Here is a 24,937-nt window from a genome sequence, read left to right as displayed (position 1 = left end):
TTATGAATCTGAAAAATATGCTATATATCATCCTTGCTACACCAAGAAGGCTCTAGATGTAATCAAAGATTCTCAAGACCAATACCAGCCTGAAATGCAGTTATGGCCAGTAAACATTCTTTTGTTGGCTCAGAAGGGCTCTTTGAAGTCTGAAAATCTTACATCTCACCACCCCAGCACTGCCCCCAAGTTGAACCAAGTTTAATACTCCATCAACCACTTCTTTGGAAATATGAACTGGCTCAAAATTGATCATGGTTCCAAGCTAAGGTAATCCGCTAGTTATTTTTGTTTCTCCCTTGAACTGCCAAGGCAAAGTCTCTTATTTTCCTTGGTCAGGGCACAGTAAAAATACAACCCTAGGTGATGCTAAAACCCATGACCCTTCTGCATGGAGAAAAATTCATCTGCAGTAGGCAAGATTAAGAGCAAAATTCTGACAGAAGCAGAAATGTGTGTGCTGGGGGCAGTTGAGGGTGGACATGTGCCTGCACACACACACACACACACACACACACACACACACACACACACACACGTGTTACTGAGAGTCTCTGATCTACAGTAAGCATCAACCAGGGTCTTGTGAACGCTTTCCAATGTACTGCCTACATTGAACAGATAATAGCCAATATTCTCATTATGCATCATTTCTCTCAGTGAAGCCAGTTTATACATAGAAATAAAGCCCTTGGATTCAACCAGAATCTAGAAGCAACATCAAAATTAAAGTAACAGCTACCCAAATTAGTCCATTAAAGTAAATATTAGGGAGATCCTCCTTGTCATTTTATATTGTCAATGTAATTAATTACATTGAATAAAGAAATGAATACATGAATGGATATATGATGAACAAACAGTTACAAGCCCAGGAGGTAGCGCCTGAATCATTCAAGCTTAATAATCACAGAAGTTATTGCTGCTCCATGACCTGTTTTTCTATCTACTCTACTGTTTCCTCAGGTTGTGTGCTCTGTCACACTGCTTGAAATTTTCTTTGATAATTTATCCCTATCCCTCATATTTCTAAGACTCGTATGGATATTAACTAGCCAAAGTTAAAACAGTAATAATATGACTGAATGTTAATTAGAAAGAAGTTTATAGACTGGCTAAATCTTAGTTTGGAGCCATGGAGGTATTGCAAAACACCAACTGTATTTCTGTATTATATTTTTATATATGTTAATAAAATTCCGAATAGAACTTGATTAGCATACAAATTAAATTTCCTTCTGTTCTTGTTCCTATACTCCTGTTATTTCTAGAATGGCAGGTTATACTCTTATGAGCATACCGGACAGCAACATTTATTAATCAGAATGGACACCAGTCATGAGTAGAGACTAAAACCCAGAGCATTACAGAAGAAATGTCATTCTGTTCTGAGGGAAAAACAGGAATTTAATTTTTATTCTCTGCTTGAAATTTCATCTGTGTTTCCAATTATCCTAATAAGAAACCTCAGTGACAAATTCTCATGACTTAGAATAAAATGGTTTTGGGTTTGGTCCATCTTTTTGTTCCTAACTTGAATCTTGTGAACACATTTTTTTTAAAAAAGCCAAGACAACCTACCGAATGGGAGAAAATATCAATATTTGCAAATGATATGACCGATAAGGGGTTAATACCCCACATACATAAACAGCTCATACAACTCAACATCAAAAAACAAACAACCCAATTAAAAAATGGACAGAAAACTTGAGTAGACATTTTTCCAAAGAGGAAATGCAGATGGCCAACAGGCAGAGGAAAAGATGCACCACATCATTAATCATCAGAGAAAATACAAATTAAAACCACAATGAGATATCACCTCACACGTGGCAGAATGGCTATCATCAAAAAGACCACAAGTAACAAATGTTGGCAAAGATGCTAAGAAAAGGGAACCCTCGTACACTTTTGGTGGGACTGTCGATTTGTACAGCCACTATGGAAAACAGTATGGAGATTTCTCAAAAAATTAACAATAGAGCTACCATATGATCCAGCAATTCCACTCCTGGGTATTTATCCCCCCCACAAAAAAAACTAAAACACTAATTCAAAAAGATACATGCACCCCAATGTTCACAGCAGCATTATTTACAATTGCCAAAATATGGAAGCAACCTAAGAGTCCATCAACAGATGAGTGGATAAAGAAGATGTGGGGGGTGTATGTGTATATATATGCACACACACCCATATATATGCACACACACACCCATATATATGCACACACATATGTATGCACACACACCCATATATATGCACACACACCCATATGTATGCACACACACACCCATATATAAACACACATACACCCATATATATACACACAAGCCATATGTATGCACACACACCCATATATATGCACACACACCTATATACACACACACTCACATGTATATACACACACCCATATGTATGCACACATACACCCATATATATGCACACACACATCTATATACACACACCCCCATATGTATGCACAAACACCCCCATATGTATGCACACACACCCATATATATGCACACATACACCCATATATATGCACACACACACCCATATGTATGCACACACACCCATATGTATGCACATACACCCATATGTATGTGCACACACACTCATATGTATGCACACACCCATATGTATGCACACACACACCCATATGTATACACACACACCCATATGTATGCACCCACACACCCATATATATACACACATACACCTATATATTTGCGCACACACACACACACATATATGCACATACATACAACAGAACACTATTTAGCCGTAAAATAAAAAGTGAAATTTTGCCATTTGCAGCAACAGGGATGGACTTGGAGAGTACTATGCTAAGTGAAACACGGTAGACAGAGAAAGACAAATACTATATGTTGTTTATATGTGGAATCTAAAAAATAAAACTAACTTGTGAATATAACAAAAAAGAGCAGACTCACAGATATAGAGAACAAACTAGTGGTTACCAGTGGGGAGAGGGAAGGGAGGAGGGGCAAAACAGGAGTGGGGGATTAAGAGGTACAAACTACTGTCTATAAAATAAATAAGCTACAAGGATATATGGTACAACATAGGGAATATAGCCAGTATTTTATAATAACTATAAATGGAATATAACCTTTAAAATTGTAAAACACTATGTTGTACCCCCAAAACTTACATAATATTGTACATCGACTATACCTCAATAAAGAAGAAAAGAAGCCACATCATAAGTTACAAACACAACTAGGTATTACAAAGTATTTCTATATTTGATTACTATTTGGATAATTTACTAATTCAACTATTAAACTACACAATGTCTAGTTAAGGCACATCTACCTCAAAATACATTCCTTAATAATCTACTGTAACATCTCTTTAAAAGTGTTTGGTTTTATGCAATGGTTTCTAAATCACTTCCACCTTTTGTTGATATCATGCAGCCCTTTTAGCAACAGAATCTGGTAAAAGAAGCCACAGACCCTCTCTTTATAAAAATATAAAAGGTATGTATAATATATTTGTGCTATTATAAGAGGTGCTTATTGCCCTGGCACCCAACCATAAACCTCCAGAGTTGTGTGAATTTCAGGTAAAGAATCCTTGGGTAGAGAATTCCAAAAATCCCTCATTACAATACAAATATTCTGGTTGAAAAAAACACATCACAGATTAGTTCTCAGAAAACAATCTGCGAAGCTTGAAAGCAGGTCTAGGCCTCTGGACAATTGAGGACCATGGAAAGATATTTTTGTGAAATGAGGTTTACCCCCCGCATTCATACCCAAATGCTTCGTAATTTCACTGGATCTATTTAAAAATACAGATTCTCACTCCCACCTCAGATATACAAAAACGGGGATGGAGCAATTCCCTGAACAAATATACCATCTTCTTTCATATTTCTGTGCCTCCTGATGGGCTTTTCTGTTTTGAAAATTCTTTATCCCTTTCTCCAAGAGCATACCTTCCCCGTGCCCACCCACTGCCTCATTGCTTTCCCATCTATTCAATGGAGCATCAGGCAAAGACACCACAGAACAGTAATTTTTCTGCAACTCTTAAGCACTCCCTGAAGCCCGGTTTGCTCTGCGGGAAGTAGGGCAAAAGCAAAAGTGTCCGTCCTCCTGCTGCAGGACTATGCCCATTACACAACTCTGCAGAGCAGGGATTCTAAATGTGGCTGCATAGCAGAATCACCAGCGAGCTTTTAAAATCCCTGACGCCCAGGCCATCTCACAGACAAATTAAATCAGGTAGGAGCTCATATTGGTACTTTTAAAATACGTCTTCAACAAATTCTAAGTCTCCTCTCTGGATTCTTTTTTTTTTAATTGAATTTTTTGGCCCCACCCCAAGGCATGTGGCATCTTAGTTCCCAGACCAGGGATCAAACCCTCGCCCCCTGCATTGGAAGCATGGATCTTAACCACTGGACCACCAGGGAAGTCCCTCCTCTCTAGATTCTTAAAGAACAAAGCCCACCCAACTTTGATCTCTTCCAGAAAACCTTCATTACTTGAGTATGAAATTTGGTATAAACCTTTTTTTTTTTTCTGTTTTCCGGCCATCTTCCCTCAGTTCGTATATGACCCCTTTTCAATACTCAGATCTGGCCAAGCAGGACTCCTCAGAGAGGGTCGCTGACCACCTTATCTGGGGCCAGCCCCATACCCCACCTTGGCCAAATTATCTTGATTTCCTTCTCCTAGCACTAACCAAAATTATTTGTTTTCTTGTTTAACTTCTCTGACCAAACTTACCACAAGCTCTCTGAGAGTCCTGACTTTGGCTGCCTTATTTATTATTCTATCCTAAGCTCCTAGACTGGTTCTAGGCACATAGTAGGATCCCAAAAAATATATGTTGACTGTATGAATGAATGAGTGATCTTGTTTTCTCTCTTAAATTCTATGGCCTTGAGTTCAGCTGCCATGTCGTCTGCTTAAACCCTTGCAATCCCTCACAACTGCATGTTGGCTTCAAAGTTAACGAAACCATTTCCTATGTGCCATCTTTTTTTTTTTTTTTTTTTGCGGTATGCGGGCCTCTCACTGTCGTGGCCTCTCCCGTTGTGGAACACAGGCTCCGGACACGCAGGCTCAGCGGCCATGGCTCACGGGCCTAGCCGCTCCGCGGCATGTGGGATCTTCCCGGACCGGGGCACAAACCCGTGTCCCCTGCATCGGCAGGCGGACTCTCAACCACTGCGCCACCAGAGGAGCCCCCTATGTGTCATCTTAATCGCCCCTCACAACACTTTAGAGGAAACAGCCGTTATAATAATACTGTTTTTAGAGATAACAACTGAGGGTCCATAAAGCTAAAATACAACTTTCCAGGGCCACACAAACAATAAGTAGGGTGAGCACATCTGCCCCGAGAGGCTTTCACAGACCATATGGTCATCTCTCGAATTCCTGCCCCCGCAAAGGCACACGCCCTGAGGATTGGAAAGTGACTGACTGGATGAGGCTATAGATGCTCAAAGGAAGCACAAGTCGGCAGCATTGTGTGGCGCCTCTCGACCCCAACAGGAAGCAGATGCCTGTCGAGAGTTTTCCCAGCGACCATGCAAGTGAAGGATGGGAGTGATATCTGGGAACAGGGGTGAACAATGTCAGCATGTTCCAGCCCTGTCACACCTCTGTGCAGCCACAAGACTTCAGGCCTCCTACCCCATCCAGGATCTCATCTACTAATAATCCTTCTGGGCTTCACTCTTCATGTCGCAGAAGCATCCAGAACAGTGCCTTTAGAGTCAAGCACGAATTACACCTCTTGGGTTTTGCTACTGTCTCTTTATGATTACAGTAAACTACACTAAAGCGTATAAGTTCTGCGATCATCTCACTGTTGTGACTGTAATTTAATAGTAACATTAATGATACGCACACTGCCGACAAGTTAATCAAGTGAAGCTGTGTGAGACACCTTTCTAGTCACCGTATACTCTATATCTGCTGGCGATCTTTTTTTTTACATTTAAGCTCCTTCAGTTAACTATTGTGCAACACAGGGCCTTAGGAAAAAAATCCAGAGAAAGAAATCCTGGCAAGTGATTTAATGTCCTTATAAAGAACTTTACCTATGACCTCAAATATTTTCTGTCTCATCCTTGGGACCGTTCAAACCTCAAACGTTCAAACCTCAGACTGTACTATGCCAGACCATTTGGTACCATTTACAAGCATCCACATGGCATGGATATTTTGAGCAGCAAAGAGGCCAAAATTATTTAGAAACTTAAATAAGAAGCCAAAGAATCCTGTCTTTCCTCCTTTATCCAAATGAAAGGCACCACATAAGAAATAAATATTTATGAAGAACCAAAATCTCATCCATCTTAACTGTTACACTGCAAATGAAAGGATTCCATAACTGAAGAATATATTAGTTTGTACCCAAAACAGTCACTTGGTAGAAAGCAGACTCTAGAAAACAGCTTGGCTAGTTACCTGATCCTCCTGAAGAGTAGTCAGCTATCTGGTTAGCTATGCAAAACCAGAGACGAAGTCTGACAGGAAGGTGAGTCATAAATGAAACACACGAGAGCATACAGAATCTACGGATCCAAGTGACTCAGAACACAGAGTCAAGTTCACTTGCTGCAGAGAGAAGTGAAGGAGAGGAAAAGTGGCCTGAAGAAGCTAAGTTCAAAGTCACCATTAAGGTAGCCTGTGACTTGCTGGATCATACACCTGGTTAGTGGCAGAGCCCAGACTCAGTCTAGGGTTTCTCAGCCCAAACAAATAACCCACCATCTTGCCTCACTACGACACAATGTCCTTTTGCCATTTAAAACATGCAGGTATGTGTACACATACCCGTTACAGATAAGGTGACCCTCAAAATACCAATCCAACTGCTAAACTGCTGTCATTTTACTTTGCTAATATGAATGACTCAATAGAACAGCCACTTCAGAATTGTGTTTGTCTTCTCCTATTCCCTCAGTAGATTAAGTAAACATGATTGGAGGTACAGGAAAGAGGAAGAAAAGCACAGGGGAGGATGTTAGCATACTTGTCTTGTGTATGGGAAGGTTGGATCTTGGTCACTTTAGTTACATTAAACTTGGTATTTTAGCGATGATGCACTGGGGTAGGCACTAAGCAAGGTTAACCTGGCATTTCTATGACATCATTGCAGTGTATTTAATCTGTACTTACAGTGTGTGTCCTTCTTACTAACATCAACCTCCTATGACAATTATGAGAACAAGAGGTCTGCAAAGAAGTTGTTTTTTCTGTCTCAAATCCATCACAACATGGAGAGAGGGTAATGGGGGATGGGAGAAATGGCATTTGCCCCCAGGCTGCTTCCCACTGTCTGATTCTTCATATATCATCAAAAGTGAGTTTATCTCCTGTCCCCTGAAAAAGTTATTCCCTTGTTAACTCAGTGTTTCTCTCCATGATGTTCCCTCTAGCGGGAATGTTCTTTTTTCTAAACCAGTATCTGTCTAATGCTACTTAGAGGTAAACTCAGTTTTAGCTTCACTCACTTCATGAAGCCCTATATGCCCCCAAATTTATTTAGAAAATAGTATCTTCTTCCCCTGACCCTCAAGACACTCAACCTGTTCTTTGGCACTTTTATCACAAATGCTTAGCATAGGAACCAGCAAACTCCTTCTGTAAAGGGCCAGATAGTAAACATTTTAGGCCCTGTGTACTGTACACCTCTGTGGCAACTCTGCCATGATAGCAAAAAAGCAGCCATATGTAAACAAATGAGCATAGCTGTGTTCCAATAAAATTTTACTTACAAAAACAAAATGTGGGCCTCCTGGTCCTAGTTTCCTGATCCCCAGCTTAGCACAGAGATACTTGGTAAGGTGATCAATAAATATTAGATTTATTAAATTCGATGAGCAACATCACTAATGAAAATACGATGCATAAGATGTCAGTGTGCTCTCGTATGACTGTACATTGTACATACTAATTTTTATTGAATATAATATTTGCATATATATTCATCATGCAAATAATAACACAATGACCAGCCTTATAAATTTTTAATGGCATCTTATGTTTCCAAGAAAGGAATCATAGAGTTCTGATCATCTACATGACCCTAACACCTAGACAAAATAATGACCTTCTGCCTCATTGATTTTCTATTAAAAAGAGTCTGTAGACTGTGTAGTTCTGCAAAGATTACAGCTGATAGCAGAAGAGATTGTTTTTTTCCCACTAAAAATATTTGGTTTGCTTATTTATACTGAATAAAATCAATTAAATAACCACTAGAGCCCCACATTACATCCTTCACTGTGTGCTTAATGTTTTAATAGAAAGAAATATATAATTAAAGTAACAAAATTGTCATAGTTGTCACACGTTTCATTTTAAGGTCCCTTAAAGAAATCGGGGTTGAATTCATGTCCGATATTCTACTTTCATTTCAAATAGATTTTGACAATATTCATTGCAGCCTTTCCTAGAAGTTTTCTCAGCCAAAAAATTTTACCAGCTTTCAATTTACCACATAAAAATTATGCAAAATGTAATAAAAATTGTCCTTTTATTTGGATTGATTCCTATCTTTGACACAAAGTGTTCTGTTGCCATAGATAAAGCATTTAGGCAAGATCGCTGACTGGAACACGAAAAAAAAATTCATTCTGTCTTGGGAGTGATACAGTTTTCTGGACTATGGATTAGAAAATACTCAGGTTATCAAAAAAAAAACCACTATGCTTATTATTTTCCATTGAATTATTTTCCACCGTCTTTTAAAAAGATAGACAAAATTATTAAATTCAGCTTCTGAATTTCCTTTGTGCTCTGCTGAATATAAAAATATCAAGAGGAAAGGCGAGATGAAAAAAGGCGAAATAAGGAAGAGAGATAATTATTTACCCACTGGAAAGTGGAGTGCCTACATAACTGTCTTGCATGAGATCTTTTCTTGGCTTGTTTCCATTATTTTTAGCAGTTTCCTTCAATGTACACAAATTATGCCTTTAGTAAATGCTGCTTCTTCATATGACTGAGAGGTTAAATACTGGATTGAATCAGGACCGTCCAGAAAAACACCAGTTCTGGGCACCTGCACCTTTGGCTTCCTCATGAAGGCAGAAAACGCCCCACCAACACACAGAAGTCCCAACACATCATGAGGACATAAAGGACGCTAGAGGCCCCATATTTAGTTCTCCCACTTGATCCCACTCTTTTTGTCTCTGTACTATCTTCAATAAAGTCATAAGAAAGAGTATTTACATTCCTGAGGTTTTGTGAAGTGTGGATTGCATATACAGTTTAAAGACATTCTAATAAGTATTTTCTGAGTACAAAGGAAGCAAATAACAAACAGGCTTTTCTCTTCCTAGATACCATCTTTCTATTGTGGGTTATTCCATGATAATAGAGCACATAAAAGCCATAGCAGAGAGCACTGTAAGTTTAAGATGTGCTCAGAGATCCACAGAAGACTCCCTGGGATCCACAGACTGATTTCTCATCATCTAATGTCTATAATATGACAAAATATAGACTTTTGCTTCTGACATGATTTCCCAATTCACTGATGTTATCCCCATTCTGTACATCACTGAAAGCAGGATGATTCTTTCTGGATAAGGAAGAGTAAAGCAGTTAATTTTACAGGGTCATTTCTTCATCTTCTTTGGATGTGATCCTTTACAACTACGTTTGAAAGGTCATAATTCAGTGTATGACCATCCCAGTGTTCTCAAGCAATGACAGATGGAGTGGATCAATCAATCTGAATGTCTAGAAGAGAGGAAATCTGAATCCCACTCTCCTTCTCGAAGGACCACTGGAAGAACACACTGGGTTCCCTTGCCTCTTGAAAACTCTACACATTTCCCACTTCAGTTAACTTACAGTAAGATATCTAATTAAGCCACTGGGGATTTTAAAAATATAATCAAAACCACACTAGGTGGTGTTGTACTTAATCTAAAATGTTTGGAGGTCTATCCTCTTAAATTTTTCAGGGGACTTCCCTGGTGGCACAGTGGTTAAGAATCCGCCTGCCAATGCTGGGGACATGGGTTTGAGCCCTGGTCTGGAAGATCTCACATGCCGCAGAGCAACTAAGCCCCGTGAGCCACAACTACTGAGCCTGTCCTCTAGAGTCCGCGAGCCACAACTACTGAGCCCCCGTGCCACAACTACTGAAGCCCGTGCGCCTAGAGCCTGTGCTCCACAACAAGAGAAGCCACCGCAATGAGAAGCCCACGCACCGCAACGAAGAGTAGCCCCCGCTCACTGCAACTAGAGAAAGCCTGCACGCAGCAACGAAGACTCAACACAGCCCAAAAATTTTAATTAATTAATTAATTTTAAAAATGTTTTCCAGTCCACAAAACCACACAAAAAAAGTTAAAATTGTTAACTATAGACACTCTGTGGTATAGCAGATCTCTAGACCTTATTCATCGTGTACAATTGACACTTATGCCCATTGAATAACAACTTCCCTATTTCCTCCTTTCCCCATCCCTGGCCACCACCATTCTATTTTCTGCTTCTATAGGTTTGACTATTTTAGATCTCTCTTGTGTTAAACATTCTTACACACACACACACACACACACACACATACATACACTACACACAAAAGCAAAGGGATACAAGGACATTTTGGGAGGTAATGGATATGCTTATCACCCTAATTATGGTGATGGCATCACAGGTCTATACACATGTCCAAATTCTTCAAATTGTATACATTAAATATGTGCAGTTTTTGTATATCAGTTATACCTCAATAAAGCTGATAAAAACTTTTTAAAAAATTAAAAGACTCTCCTCCCACAAAATTTTTTTTTAAATTTTCGGGGTCTTCCAATTAAAAAAACAAAAGTTATGTTCCAAATAATAATTGTATCTCTGTATACATGAATAAGAAAAATGATTTAGTTGCCAAAAAAATCACAGAGTCAAAAACACGTAGGTTAAAAAAAGACATGCATCATAGAAAACTCTCTGATTAATAAAAGCAAAAGAACTTAAAGGTGTGCTTTGCCACTAAAAAGGAGAGGTAAATTACAGCTTAAATTGAAAAATCTCCAGATGGTGAGAATTTGGCATGCTATCATTCTTTGAAAGTATGTTCCTAGGTGAGGAATTGAACCAACTTGCTTAATTAATTAATTAAAGCATACTAATTGATAAAAATGAGGACATGGTTCCTATTTTCTGGAAGCCACAATATTAAATAATTAGCTTCAACTTGTCATTCTTCTTCCACTCCATACCTCCCCTTGTGGAGGTGTATGGGTATGTGTGTTGAAGGACCAAAACATATGCCATACCTCTTAGAACAAGTCTGATGAAAGAAAACCAAAGGGCACAGAGGACAAACAACAAAAACACAGGGGAGTGCAATACCAAACAAAAAGATGACTTAGACATAAGGACAAATGATGATCAAAGAAGGCAAATACTGCAACACAAGCTTCTGAATATTAATGCCTGCAGATAAATCATTTGTTTTGATGATTATAGAAGTCAGTGAAAGGAGTTTGATAAAGTAAAAGTTTACAACATGAAGAGCAAAATACACCAGGAAAAGTGAACTAATTATTTAATATTGTCACTATTGGTGGGCAAAGGGAACCCGTCTTCCACTCCTGGTAGAAGGGTATACTGGAACAATTTTTCTAGAGGCTATAAATTGTTTGGGCAATGTTTTTATTAAAAAGTTTTAATATATTCTTATTCATTTAGAACTATGCAATCCACATCTAAGAATTAATACTTAGGATTTATGCAAATATTCCACTTCAAGGATGTAAATTATAACTTGAATAAAATAAGAGACAATTCAGATGTCTAATAAAAGAGGGTTGATTAAATTCTTTTGCTACAACCATTTTATGGAATAGTATGCAGCCATACCAATAATTTTGCAGAAGAATATTTATAACAAGAAAATATATTCATGACAAGTTGTTCAGAAAATTGACATGTTAAAAGAACATGTTAACAAACTGTGACATGTTAGTAAATTACCTAAGATGACAGCTCTGGCATCAGAGGGCCTGTATTAAGTTTCTATTAAAAGTTGCACATCTGGCACCTACTATGTAAGATGGTAAACTGTTCAAATTTCCAATTTCTTCTTTTGTAAAAAGAAGAATTCTATTTCTTCCTATCTCATTGTGTTTGGGGAATATTAAAAAAGATAATACATTCAATGCTCTTAGCATTTAACTTGTCGAATAAGTGCACATAAATGCTGTTGATAGAACTGTATAAAAACATCATTTATAAAATATATAGTTATTTATGTTGATTTAGATATTAATACTGATATGATATACATATACAGTTATAAACCTCAACTTTTTTATGCTTATCTCTTTGGATTGAGTGTGATTTTTGTCACGTTTGCTTGTTTGTTTGCTTTGCTTTAGCTGTGTTCCCTAATCTTGTATGCAGAAGAGTATGAGCCAGGAGTTCTGAAGCCATAACAAACAACCCCAATATCTCAGCTGCTTAAAACAACAAAGGTTTATTTCTCACTCATGAGACAGAAACCGGTGGGTCAGCAGAGGTTTCTGCTGATCATCCTCATTCAGAGACCCAGGCTAATGGATCTGCCACCATCTCAAACTTCAAATCCCCTTGCCAGGGAAAAAGAGAGAATGGCAAATCTCTCACTGCCTCAACTTCTACTCTGAAGTGACACATTTTGCTCACATTTTCTGGCCAAAGCTAGACACATACTCAGGAGAACCTCAATAATAATAAAATGCATTTTTGGGCTTCCCTGGTGGCGCAGTGGTTGAAAGTCCGCCTGCCGATGCAGGGGACACGGGTTCGTGCCCCGGTCCGGGAAGATCCCACATGCCGCGGAGCGGCTGAGCCTGTGAGCCCTGGCCGCTGAGCCTGCGTGTCCGGAGCCTGCGCTCCGCAATGGGAGAGGCCACAACAGTGAGAGGCCCGCGTGCCGCAAAAAAAAAAAAAGCATTTTTAATCAAGAAGAGTTTAAAACTAATAGACTATCATAAGCCATTTAAAATTTCTGAGCAGAACATTGATAGGAGAATTGAGAAAGCTGTGCCCACCTTCCAAACCCATGGGCAGGATGAATCACTGTACATCAATATTGTCTTTATGAGAGTCATCTAACTAAATGAAGGAACAGAAATCAAGGAATCACAGGAATTCAGAGAATTTAAAAGATCCTCTAAATTATTCCCCTATCTTTAAGACATAATGATCACACTTAGTCATCAGCAGCACAAGCAAGTAATCTAATCTAATTCTACCAGGAGAATTGTTTTTTTTCCTTGGCCCCAGCTAATGAGCTGCTGAGGCTCTCCGGCTGGAGAACCAATGAGCCTTGTAATTGCTTTCCTCACTCATGTAACCACAGCTGCCACTCATGTAACCACTCATGTAACCACAGCTGCCGTTGTCATTCATAAATTGCAAAACTAATCCTTTGAAAGTTTGGCCATTTGCTTTAAGACCTCCAACCTCCAGTGCCCAGGAGTTTGCAGATGTAGCCCTATGAAAAAGGAAGTCTCTAACCACTGGTCCGAGCATTGGACTGCCTGTCATAAATCCTTGGTCTTCATTCTCAAAATTCTTATATTTTGTTACAGTTCCCTGGAAAATCACTTCACTCATCAATACTTCCGTTTCCCTGTGAGGAAACTAGAGAAGCTTATATTTATCTGTAAAGCGCTTCAAAAGGCTTGAATGAATTATAAAAAAATAAAAAATACAATTCTATACATATCAACACCTTTTTAATAAAACAGACTTTAAATATAAGCTATTGCTTAAAAATGGTAGCTAAATAACTTAATGAATCTCTAGAAAGGTAGGAGACAAATATGTTTGCCAGAGTTTATTAAACATTGATATATAAAGTCCACAGATAATTCTCTTGCACTAGCATTATATAAAAAAAATTTCAAGATAAATGAGAAACCACTGGCAAATATATACATACACATATATGTGTGTGTATATATATATCTACTTAAAGTCATTTTCTATGTTTGAGATATGTTTTACATGCTTTTAAAATTTTTCCATTGTATAATTTATTTTTATTTATTTTTTTAAATAAATGTATTCTTTTATTTATTTTTGGCTGCGTTGGGTGTTTGTTGCTGCACACTGGCTTTCTCTAGTTGCAGTGAGCGGGGGCTACTCTTCGTTGCGGTGTGTGGGCTTCTCATGGCAGTGGCTTCTCTTATTGTGGAACACAGCCTCTAGGCACGTGGACTTCAGTAGTTGCAGCAGGCGGGCTCTGTAGCTGTGGCTCGTGGGCTCTAGAGCACAGGCTCAGTAGTTGTGGCACACGGGATTAGTTGCTCTGCAGCATGTGGGATCTTCCTGGACCAGGGCTTGAACCCGTGTCCCCTGCATTGGCAGGTGGGTCTTAACCACTGCACCACCAGGGGAGTCCTATAATTTGTTATTTTTAGCAATAAATAATACGAGTAGTCTGAGGAGTACTGATTTTTAGTCTTTGTTATTTTAAGAGCATAATAGGCTTACTCAAGCACTATAATCACAGTATTTTATTAACGCTGGTAGAACATTGCTTCCAGCCTGGGAGTATTAATGAAAGATGGGGCAATTCAGAAATGCTTCTGAAATTAAAAATTCCTTCTACCCATATCCTACCCTTCTCCTTATAATCATTAAGGATGAATATCAGAGTATGAGAAAATACTATGTTACAAATAATCTTGGAGACTTTAGGAGTTTTTTGCACGCCCCCCAATAAAGCAACTATAAGTAATGAAAAAGACATATGATAACAAATAATGGTGAGGATGTTGAGAAATTGGAACCTTCATACACTTCTGGAGGGAATGTAAAATGGTGTAGTCACTTTAAAGATAGTTTTGTGGTACCTCAAAAAGTTAAACATAGTTACCATATGACCCAGCAATTCCCCTCATGGGTAGATATCCAAGAGAAATCAAAAGCACACGTCCACACAAAAACTTGTACATAAATATGCACAGAACATTATTTACGAAGGCCAAAAAGTAGAAACAACCCAAATGTTCATTAACAGATGAATGGATGAACAAATGTGCTATATCCATACAAATGAATATTACTCAGCCATAAAGTGAATGAAGTACTGACACATGATACAACATTGAAAACATTAAGCTAAGTGAAAAAAGAAACAGGAGAAAAAGAACACACATTTCATATTTATATGTGAAATATCCAGATTAGGCAAATCCACAGAGACAGGAAGTAGATTAATGGTTTCTAGGGGCTAAGTGGAGAGGATAGTGGGGAGTGCCCAGGAAGGGTACAGAGTTTCTTTCTGTGATGACGAAAATGTTTAGGAATGAGGCAGTGGTGATGGTTGGGTATTCTGTGAATATACTAAAAAAACCCCACTAAGTTGTATACTTTAAGTGAGTGAATTTTATGACATTTGAATTATATCTCAATTAAAAAATTCACTTTTCAAAAAAAAGTTTCCCTTCAACATAAAATTAAATTTCTGATCTAACATTCAGATAAAGGAAATCTTTCTCCTTTTCCTCTTTCATGAATAAAATTTGTAATAACTTCAATTACCAGTACCTCTGAAAGCAAATTTCACATTAACTTTGCCATTTTCATGTGAGAGGTGAAATTGTATTTCTTATTTTGATAAATCAAAAAGAATGAAACCAGCTTTCCCCTAGATGAATTCTTCCTTCTCCTCCAATTTGTACTGATCTGATAGCAAGAGCACACCTGAGGCTACATGCCGTCTAAGACAAGAAAAGCTTATTCCGAGCTATCTGTCTATACATTTTCAAAAGCCAACAGTATAACTCAGTAGGCTGTTACTAAGTTTCAGAAATGTCAGTAGACAATTAGATGATCTTATTGAGAAAGCTCTGAGCAAATACCCAAACTGTTTTTTCCTTTTTTAATGTAGCATTGAACTGAATAGAAATTGAACAGACCTCAGAGCTAAAGTAGACTGATGGTGTGTGTGTGTGTGTGTGTGTGTGTGTGTGTGTGTGTGTGTGTGTGTGTGTGTGTGTGTGTGTGTGTAACAGAGAGGGAGAAAGAATGAGATTATATTTCTCCATGTACTTTCACTCATGGATATTGGAGTCATTATTAGTTCTGAAAAGACTAATCTTTCCTCATTCAGGAATCTCAGCTACCTTTTAAATAAGATACATGTGAACTAAATTCATTTGACTCACAGGAGGCGATGGGTCACAAGGCCTGAGACCCTCACTTACCCCTTCCAGAGCAAGGCAGAGCAGAGCTTCCCTGGCATTTCTTGATGCTCTCCTCAGCTGACAGCGGGCAGGAACGTGGGTGCTCGCACTTTTTCCCATACCAGCCTACTTTGCAGTCACATCTTCCACAGTTACACTGCCCATGACCTTCACAATGGGAGTAATAATATATATATGTTATTGTATTTATGAGCCATACATATATATATATATATATATGCACATGTATATGAGAAAAATATACCAAAGCCAGAATTAACTTTCATTTCAACAGTGAATGTCACAAATGAGTCACGATCTCAATTAAGCACAATATAAAACATTAAGGCAAAAGCCCATTTTTCTCAATGTTCTTAAATACCTGATCTAGGTATATTGATTGATCACGGGGAAAGAAAAACAACAACTCCAGATCAGATAAACAGGTTCATAGGGCTATCAACTTGAATCTTTCAAAATCCAAGTGCATGAGATTGAATTAGTCTGCTAATTTAGTCTGCTAAAAAGCAGGATTTGATGAATTGGGCAATTAATTCACGTGGAGGAGAGCCATAGGAAATGGAAAACAATTTGTTTTTGAAACAGGGTCTTAGTTTCTAGAGTCCCTCACACTTTATTTTCATTATCTTTTTACTACACACTACATGCTTAGCCTATAGACCCTTAGCTTAAAACCAGTAACCTGTGTGGAGTTCGCAACCCTTGAAGACTAATTTCCTATACACAAAAGAGGTCAGGAAAGATATTAAATTTACATGGGCACAGAGCCTGTAAAGAACTGTGACAAGTACTGATATGGTATAGCATAAGATATCAATCAAATAAGTAGGTTCAAATCCTGACCCTGTTCCCTACAGAGTAGGGCTGCTCAAATGACAACCTCGTTGAGGTTTAGTTCTTCATTTTAAATCAGATTATCTATCCACATTTATCAGGAACTACATAATATATCTTAAAATGCTACATAGAAGTGAGCAATTTTTATTTTTATTCACTTGAGCCCACATATACAACCAAGTAGGAATAGAAAGGAAAGGAAAGCACGATAATTTAGCTGAGCTTTTCCTAACTCCTAATAACCATTAAGATACTCATTATTACAGATACAATGTAAAGTAGATTTCTATAATTTCTCCAAAAATGTATGAAGAATTTTAAAGGAAGTGGAATTACGCTTTCTTTAAGTAAATCAAATATAATGCTAATGAATAACAATCGCTGTTATTCTGTACTTGGCATCTGATATTAATATATATCCACAATATGGTAACTGGTATGGACCAGTCTTCAGGGAAGGCTGGTCTGTTTTATCAGTATTCCATGAGGTCTGTGGTCAGATGTCCATCTTTTGAGTTTGAAGTATTGGACAATTCACCTATCAGGAAGCTTTTCACTATCTATAAACCTGGTTCTTCACGGAACAAATCATAAAACCATAGGTCAAAGTAGGATGAGCTATTAAGGATCACAGAGTCCACATCTCTCATTTAACACTAAATTCAATTCAATGCACATTTATTGAGCACCTACTATGTAACAAAGTCTATACAACAAATTGCTGTTAATACTAATACTTTGCCTTAGAGCTCATCATCTTAAAGGAAAAAACTTTTGATTGCTAATAAATACATATTACGTGACTATGATCATTTGGACCTTCAAATATAAGAATTTTTATTACAATAGTTTGACTTAATACCAATTATATCACAGAGATTGTTGGGTTCCATGGCTTCTTGCCATTTATCCTGACTTAAGAAGTTCCTACCCATCTTCCCAATCCTCGCGTATTGGATTGGCCAAAAAGTTCATTTGGGTTTTCCCTTAACATCTTACAGAAAAACCCAAATGAACTTTTTGGCTAACCCAATAATTTATTTATTTATTTGTTTGTTTGTTTTTGGCTGAGTTGGGTCTTCGTTTCTGTGCGAGGGCTTTCTCCAGTTACGGTGAGCGGGGGCCATTCTTCATCGCGGTGCGTGGGCCTCTCACTGGCTAACCCAATAATTTAGAGCGAAATTTGCTAACAGAGGTATGTTGCAAATGCATAGATAAATAACAGTTTTTAAAACAAAATCTTTAACGTTTAAAGTACAATCAATTCTGCTGTTTTATGGGAGCCAGTGGCTTTGAAATTCTTGGGAGACAAGAGGTTTCATTTCAAGGGCAGTTACATCTGCCATGAGGATGCTGGACAAAGTACAAAACACGCTGCCATTTGTGGAAAACAAATTGACACTTCAACAGTAAAAGTGAAAAACAGACTGAAACGGGAAAAAAGCTTTACTCTTGAAACTTTAAAATAGCTGTGAAAGTTAGAACAAAACATCCAGTAGGTGAGGATGACAGGAAATCTGTGACTACCCAAGAGGACGCCACGTGCTGCTGCAGGTGCCTGGAATTCACAGGCAGGGAAGGTCCTGATACCTTGGCACGAGGAATAAAGTAGGAACCTGTGAGGAGGGAGACGGGGACTGAAGGCAGAACGTCCTCAACTTCTGTAGTTGGTTGAAGAGCAGCCATTACCTTCTGTCTGAGATTAATTCACATCTCAACATTAAAAAAAACTGTGGAGGGTTTCCGGGAAGATGGCGGAGGAGTAGGACGCTGAGATCGCCTTCCTCCCCACAGATACACCAGAAATCCATCTACACATGGAGCAACTCCGGCAGAGCACCTACCGAACGCTGGCAGAAGACCTCAGACGTCCCAAAAGGCAAGAAACCCCCCACGTACCTGGAGGTGATTAAGAATGCTGCTTAAAGGAGCTCCAGAGACGGGCGCGAGCCGCAGCTAACAGCGCGGACCCCAGAGACGGGCATGAGACGCTAAGGCTGCTGCTGCCGCCACCAAGAAGTCTGTGTGCGAGCACAGGTCACTGTCCATAGCCCCCTTCCGGGGACCCTCTGCAGCCCGCCACTGCCAGGATCCCCTGATCCAAGGAAAACACACGGCACGCCTCAGGCTGGTGCAACGTCACGCCGGCGCAACGTCACGCCGGCGCAACGTCACGCCGGCGCAACGTCACGCCGGCCTCTGCCGCCGCAGGCCCGCCCCGCACTCAGTGCCCCTCCCTGCCTGAATCAGCGGCTCCTTTAACCCCGTCCTGTATGAGCAAAAAACAGACGCCCTCAGGCGACCTACACGCAGAGGCGGGGCCAAATACAAAGCTCAGCCCCGGGAGCTGTGCGAACAAAGAACATAAAGGGAAATCTCTCCCAGCAGCCTCAGAAGCAGCGGATTAAAGCTCCACAATCAACTTGATGTACCTGCATCTGTGGAACACATGAATAGACAACGAATCATTCCCAAATTGAGGAGGTGGACTTTGAGACCAAGATTTATGATTTTTTCCCCTTTTCCTCTTTTTGTGACTGTGTGTGTATGCTTCTGTGTGAGATTTTGTCTGTATAGCTTTGCTTCCACCATTTGTCCCAGGCTTCTATCCGTCCGTTTTTTTTCTCTTAATAATTATTTTTTATTTTAATAACTTTATTATATTTTATCTGATTTTATTTTACTTTATCTTCTTTTTTCCTTCCTTCCCTCATTCCTTTCTTCCTTCCTCTCTCCCTCCCTCTCTCCCTCCATCCCTTCTTTCTTTCTTTTTACTTCTAATACTTTCTTTCTACTTTTTCTCCCTTTTATTCTCAGCCGTGTGGATGAAAGGCTCTTGGTGCTGCAGACAGGAGTCAGTGCTGTGCCTCTGAGGTGGGAGAGCCAACTTCAGGACACTGGTCCACTAGAGGACCTCCCAGCTCCACATAATGTCAAATGCTGAAAATCTCCCAGAGATCTCCATCTCAACACCAGCACCCAGCTTCACTCAACGACCAGCAAGCTACAGTGCTGGACACCCTGTGCCAAACAACTAGCAGGACAGGAACACAACCCCACCCATTAGCAGCGAGGCTGCCTAAAATCATAATAAGGCCACAGACACCCCAAAACACACCACCAGACGTGGACCTGCCCACCAGAAAGACAAGATCCAGCCTCATCCACCAAAACACAGGCACTACTCCCCTCCACCAGGAAGCCTACACAACCCACTGAACCAACCTTAGCCACTGGGGACAGACACCAAAAACAATGGGAACTACAAACCTGCAGCCTGCAAAAAGGAGACACCAAACACAGTAAGATAAGCAAAATGAGAAGACAGAAAAACACACAGCAGATGAAGGAGCAAGATAAAAATCCACCAGACCTAACAAATGAAGAGGAAATAGGCAGTCTACCTGAAAAAGAATTCAGAATAATGATAGTAAAGATGATCCAAAATCTTGGAAATAGAATGGACAAAATGCAAGAAACATTTAAAAAGGGCCTAGAAGAACTAAAGATGAAACAATGATGAACAACACAATAAATGAAATGAAAAATACTCTAGATGGGATCAATAGCAGAATAACTGAGGCAGAAGAACGGATAAGTGACCTGGAAGATAAAATAGTGGAAATACCTACTGCAGAGCAGAATAAAGAAAAAAGAATGAAAAGAACTGAGGACAGTCTCAGAGACCTCTGGGACAGCATTAAATGCACCAACATTCGAATTATAGGGGTTCCAGAAGAAGAAGAGAAAAAGAAAGGGACTGAGAAAATATTTGAAGAGATTATAGTTGAAAACTTCCCTAATATGGAAAGGAAGCAGTTAATCAAGTCCAGGAAGCACAGAGAGTCCCATACAGGATAAATCCAAGGAGAAATACGCCAAGACACATATTAATCAAACTGTCAAAAATTAAATACAAAGAAAACATATTAAAAGCAACAAGGGAAAAACAACGAATAACACACAAGGGAATCCCCATAAGGTTAACAGCTGATCTTTCAGCAGAAACTCTGCAAGCCAGAAGGGAGTAGCAGGACATATTTAAACTGATGAAGGAGAAAAACCTGCAACCAAGATTACTCTACCCAGCAAGGATCTCATTCAGATTTGATGGAGAAATTAAAACCTTTATAGACAAGCAAAAGCTGAGAGACTTCAGCACCACCAAACCAGCTCTACAACAACTGCTAAAGGAACTTCTCTAGGCAAGAAACACAAGAGAAGGAAAAGACCTACAATAACAAACCCAAAACAATTAAGAAAATGGGAATAGGAACATACATATCGATAACTACCTTAAATGTAAATGGACTAAATGCTCCCACCAAAAGACACAGATTGGCTGAATGGATACAAAAACAGGACGCATATATTTGCTGTCTACAAGAGACCCACTTCAGACCTAGAGACACATACAGACGGAAATTAAGGGGATGGAAAAAGATATTTCATGCAAATGGAAACCAAAAGAAAGCTGGAGTAGCAATTCTTATATCAGACAAAATAGACTTTATAATAAAGGCTATTAGAAGAGACAAAGAAGGACACTACATAATGATCAAGGGATCGATCCAAGAAGAAGATAGAACAATTGTAAATATTTATGCACCCAACATAGGAGCACCTCAATACATAAGGCAAATACTAACAGCCATAAAAACGGATATCGACAGTAACACATTCATAGTAGGGGATTTTAACACCCCATTTTCACCAATGGAGAGATCATCCAAAATGAAAATAAATACGGAAACACAAGCTTTAAATGATACATTAAACACGTGGACTTAATTGATATTTGTAGGACATTCCATCCAAAAACAACAGAAAACACATTTTTCTCAAGTGCTCATGGAACATTCTCCAGGATAGATCATATCATGGATCACAAATCAAGCCTTGGTAAATTTAAGAAAATTGAAATTGTACCAAGTATCTTTTCCGACCACAATACTATGAGACTAGATAACAATTACAGAAAAAGATCTGTAAAAAATACAAACACATGGAGGCTAAACAATACACTACTTAATAAGGAAGTGATCACTGAAGAAATCAAAGAGGAAATTAAAAAATACCTAGAAACAAACGACAATGGAGACACGACTACCCAAAAATCTATGGGATGCAGCAAAAGCAGTTCTAAGAGGGAAATTTATAGCAATACAATCCTACCTTAAGAAACAGGAATCATCTCGAATAAACAACCTAAACTTGCACCTAAAGCAATTAGAGAAAAAAGAACAAAAAAAAACCCAAAGTTAGCAGAAGGAAAGAAATCATAAAGATCAGATCAGAAATAAATGAAAAAGAAATGAAAGAAACGATAGCAAAGATCAATAAAACTAAAAGCTGGTTCTTTGAGAAGACAAACAAAATTGATAAACCATTAGCCAGACTCATCACGAAAAAAAGGAAGAAGACTCAAATCAATAGAATTAGAAATGAAAAAGGAGAAGTAACAACTGATACTTCAGAAATACAAAAGATCATGAGAGATTACTACAAGCAACTCTATGCCAATAAAATGACTAACCTGGAAGAAATGGAAAAAGTCTTAGAAATGCACAACCTGCCAAGACTGAATCAGGAAGAAATAGAAAATATGAACAGACCAATCACAAGCACTGAAATTGAAACTGTGATTAAAAATCTTCCAACAAACAAAAGCCCAGGACCAGATGGCTTCACAGGCCAATTCTGTCAAACATTTACAGAAGAGCTAACACCTATCCTTCTCAAACTCTTCCAAAATATAGCAGAGGGAGGAACACTCTCAAACTCATTCTACGAGGCCACCATCACCCTGATACCAAAACCGGACAAGGATGTCACAAAGAAAGAAAACTACAGGCCAATATCACTGATGAACATAGATACAAAAATCCTCAACAAAATACTAGCAAACAGAATCCGACAGCACATTAAACGGATCATACACCATGATCATGTGGGGTTTATTCCAGGAATGCAAGGATTCTTCAATATACGCAAATCAATCAACGTGATACACCATACTAACAAATTGAAGGAGAAAAACCATATGATCATCTCAATAGATGCAGAAAAAGCTTTCAACAAAATTCAACACCCATTTATGATAAAAACCCTGCAGAAAGTAGGCATAGAGGGAACTTTCCTCAACATAATAAAGGCCATATATGACAAACCCACAGCCAACATCATCCTCAATGGTGAAAAACTGAAAGCATTTCCACTAAGATCAGGAACAAGACAAGGTTGCCCACTCTCACCACTCTTATTCAACATAGTTTTGGAAGTTTTAGCCACAGCAATCAGAGAAGAAAAGGAAATAAAAGGAATCCAAATCAGAAAAGAAGTAAAGCTGTCACTGTTTGCAGATGACATGATACTATACATAGAGAATCCTAAAGATGCTACCAGAAAACTACTAGAGCTAATCAATGAATTTGGTGAAGTAGCAGGATACAAAATTAATGCACAGAAATCTCTGGTATTCCTATACACTAAGGATAAAAAATCTGAAAGTGATATCAAGAAAACACTCCCATTTACCACTGCAACAAAAAGAATAAAATATCTAGGAATAAACCTACCTAAGGAGACAAAAGACCTGTATGCAGAAAATTATAAGACACTGATGAAAGAAATTAAAGATGATACAAATAGATGGAGAGAAATACCATGTTCTTGGATTGGAAGAATCAACATTGTGAAAATGACTCTACTACCCAAAGCAATCTACAGATTCAATGCAATCCCTATCAAACTACCACTGGCATTTTTCACAGAACTAGAACAAAAAATTTCACAATTCGTATGGAAACACAAAAGACCCCGAATAGCCAAAGCAATCTTGAGAATGGAAAACGGAGCTGGAGGAATCAGGCTCCCTGCCTTCAGACCATACTACAAAGCTACAGTAATCAAGACAGTATGGTACTGGCACAAAAACTGAAAGATAGATGAATGGAACAGGATAGAAAGCCCAGAGATAAACCCACGCACATATGGTCACCTTATCTTTGATAAAGGAGGCAGGAATGTACAGTGGAGAAAGGACAGCCTCTTCAATAAGTGGTGCTGGGAAAACTGGGCAGGTACATGTAGAAGTATGAGATTAGATCACTCCCTAACACCATACACAAAAATAAGCTCAAAATGGATTAAAGACCTAAATGTAAGGCCAGAAACTATCAAACTCTTAGAGGAAAACATAGGCAGGACACTCTATGACATAAATCACAGCAAGATCCTTTTTGACCCACCTCCTAGAGAAATGGAAATAAAAACAAAAATAAATTTGACCTAATGAAACTTCAAAGCTTTTGCACAGCAAAGGAAACCATAAACCAGACGGAAAGACAGCCCTCAGAATAGGAGAAAATATTTGCAAATGAAGCAACTGACAAAGGATTTATCTCCAAAAGTTACAAGCAGCTCATGCAGCTCAATAACAAAGAAAACAAACAACGCAATCCAAAAACGGGCAGAAGACCTAAATAGACATTTCTCCAAAGAAGATATACAGACTGCCAATAAACACATGAAAGAATGCTCAACATCATTAATCATTAGAGAAATGCAAATCAAAACTACAATGATATATCATCTCACACCAGTCAGAATGGCCATCATCAAAAAATCTAGAAACAATAAATGCTGGAGAGGGTGTGGAGGAAAGGGAACCTTCTTTCACTGTTGGTGGGAATGTAAATTGATACAGCCACTGTGGAGAACAGTATGGAGTTTCCTTAAAAAGCTACAAATAGAACTACCATCTGACCCAGCAATCCCACTACTGGGCATATACCCTGAGAAAACCATAATTCAAAAAGAGTCATGTACCAAAATGTTCATTGCAGCTCTATTTACAATAGCCCGGAGATG

At 38.7% G+C, this 24,937-nt stretch overlaps 1 protein-coding gene across 9 annotated transcripts in view; it reads right to left on the bottom strand.

Moving 5' to 3' along the window:
* The window catches only part of ITGBL1 (integrin subunit beta like 1), a 242,080-nt gene that overhangs the window by 95,200 nt on the left and 121,943 nt on the right, over positions 1-24,937 (bottom strand). For all 9 annotated transcript variants that reach the window (XR_004346683.1, XR_004346684.1, XM_032611345.1 and 6 more), the window contains exon 7: positions 16,229-16,375. Coding sequence is in view for 7 of the 9 variants with exons in the window: in XM_032611345.1 (XP_032467236.1) it covers positions 16,229-16,375 (147 nt within the window). In the remaining 2 variants the exon portion in view is untranslated. The remainder of the gene's footprint in view (positions 1-16,228; positions 16,376-24,937) is intronic.

Source organism: Phocoena sinus, chromosome 18, assembly GCF_008692025.1.
Source record: "Phocoena sinus isolate mPhoSin1 chromosome 18, mPhoSin1.pri, whole genome shotgun sequence".
Classification (NCBI taxonomy): Eukaryota; Metazoa; Chordata; class Mammalia; order Artiodactyla; family Phocoenidae; genus Phocoena; species Phocoena sinus.
Note: the sequence above shows the minus strand (reverse complement) of the source record. Positions and strands in the feature narration are given on the sequence as shown.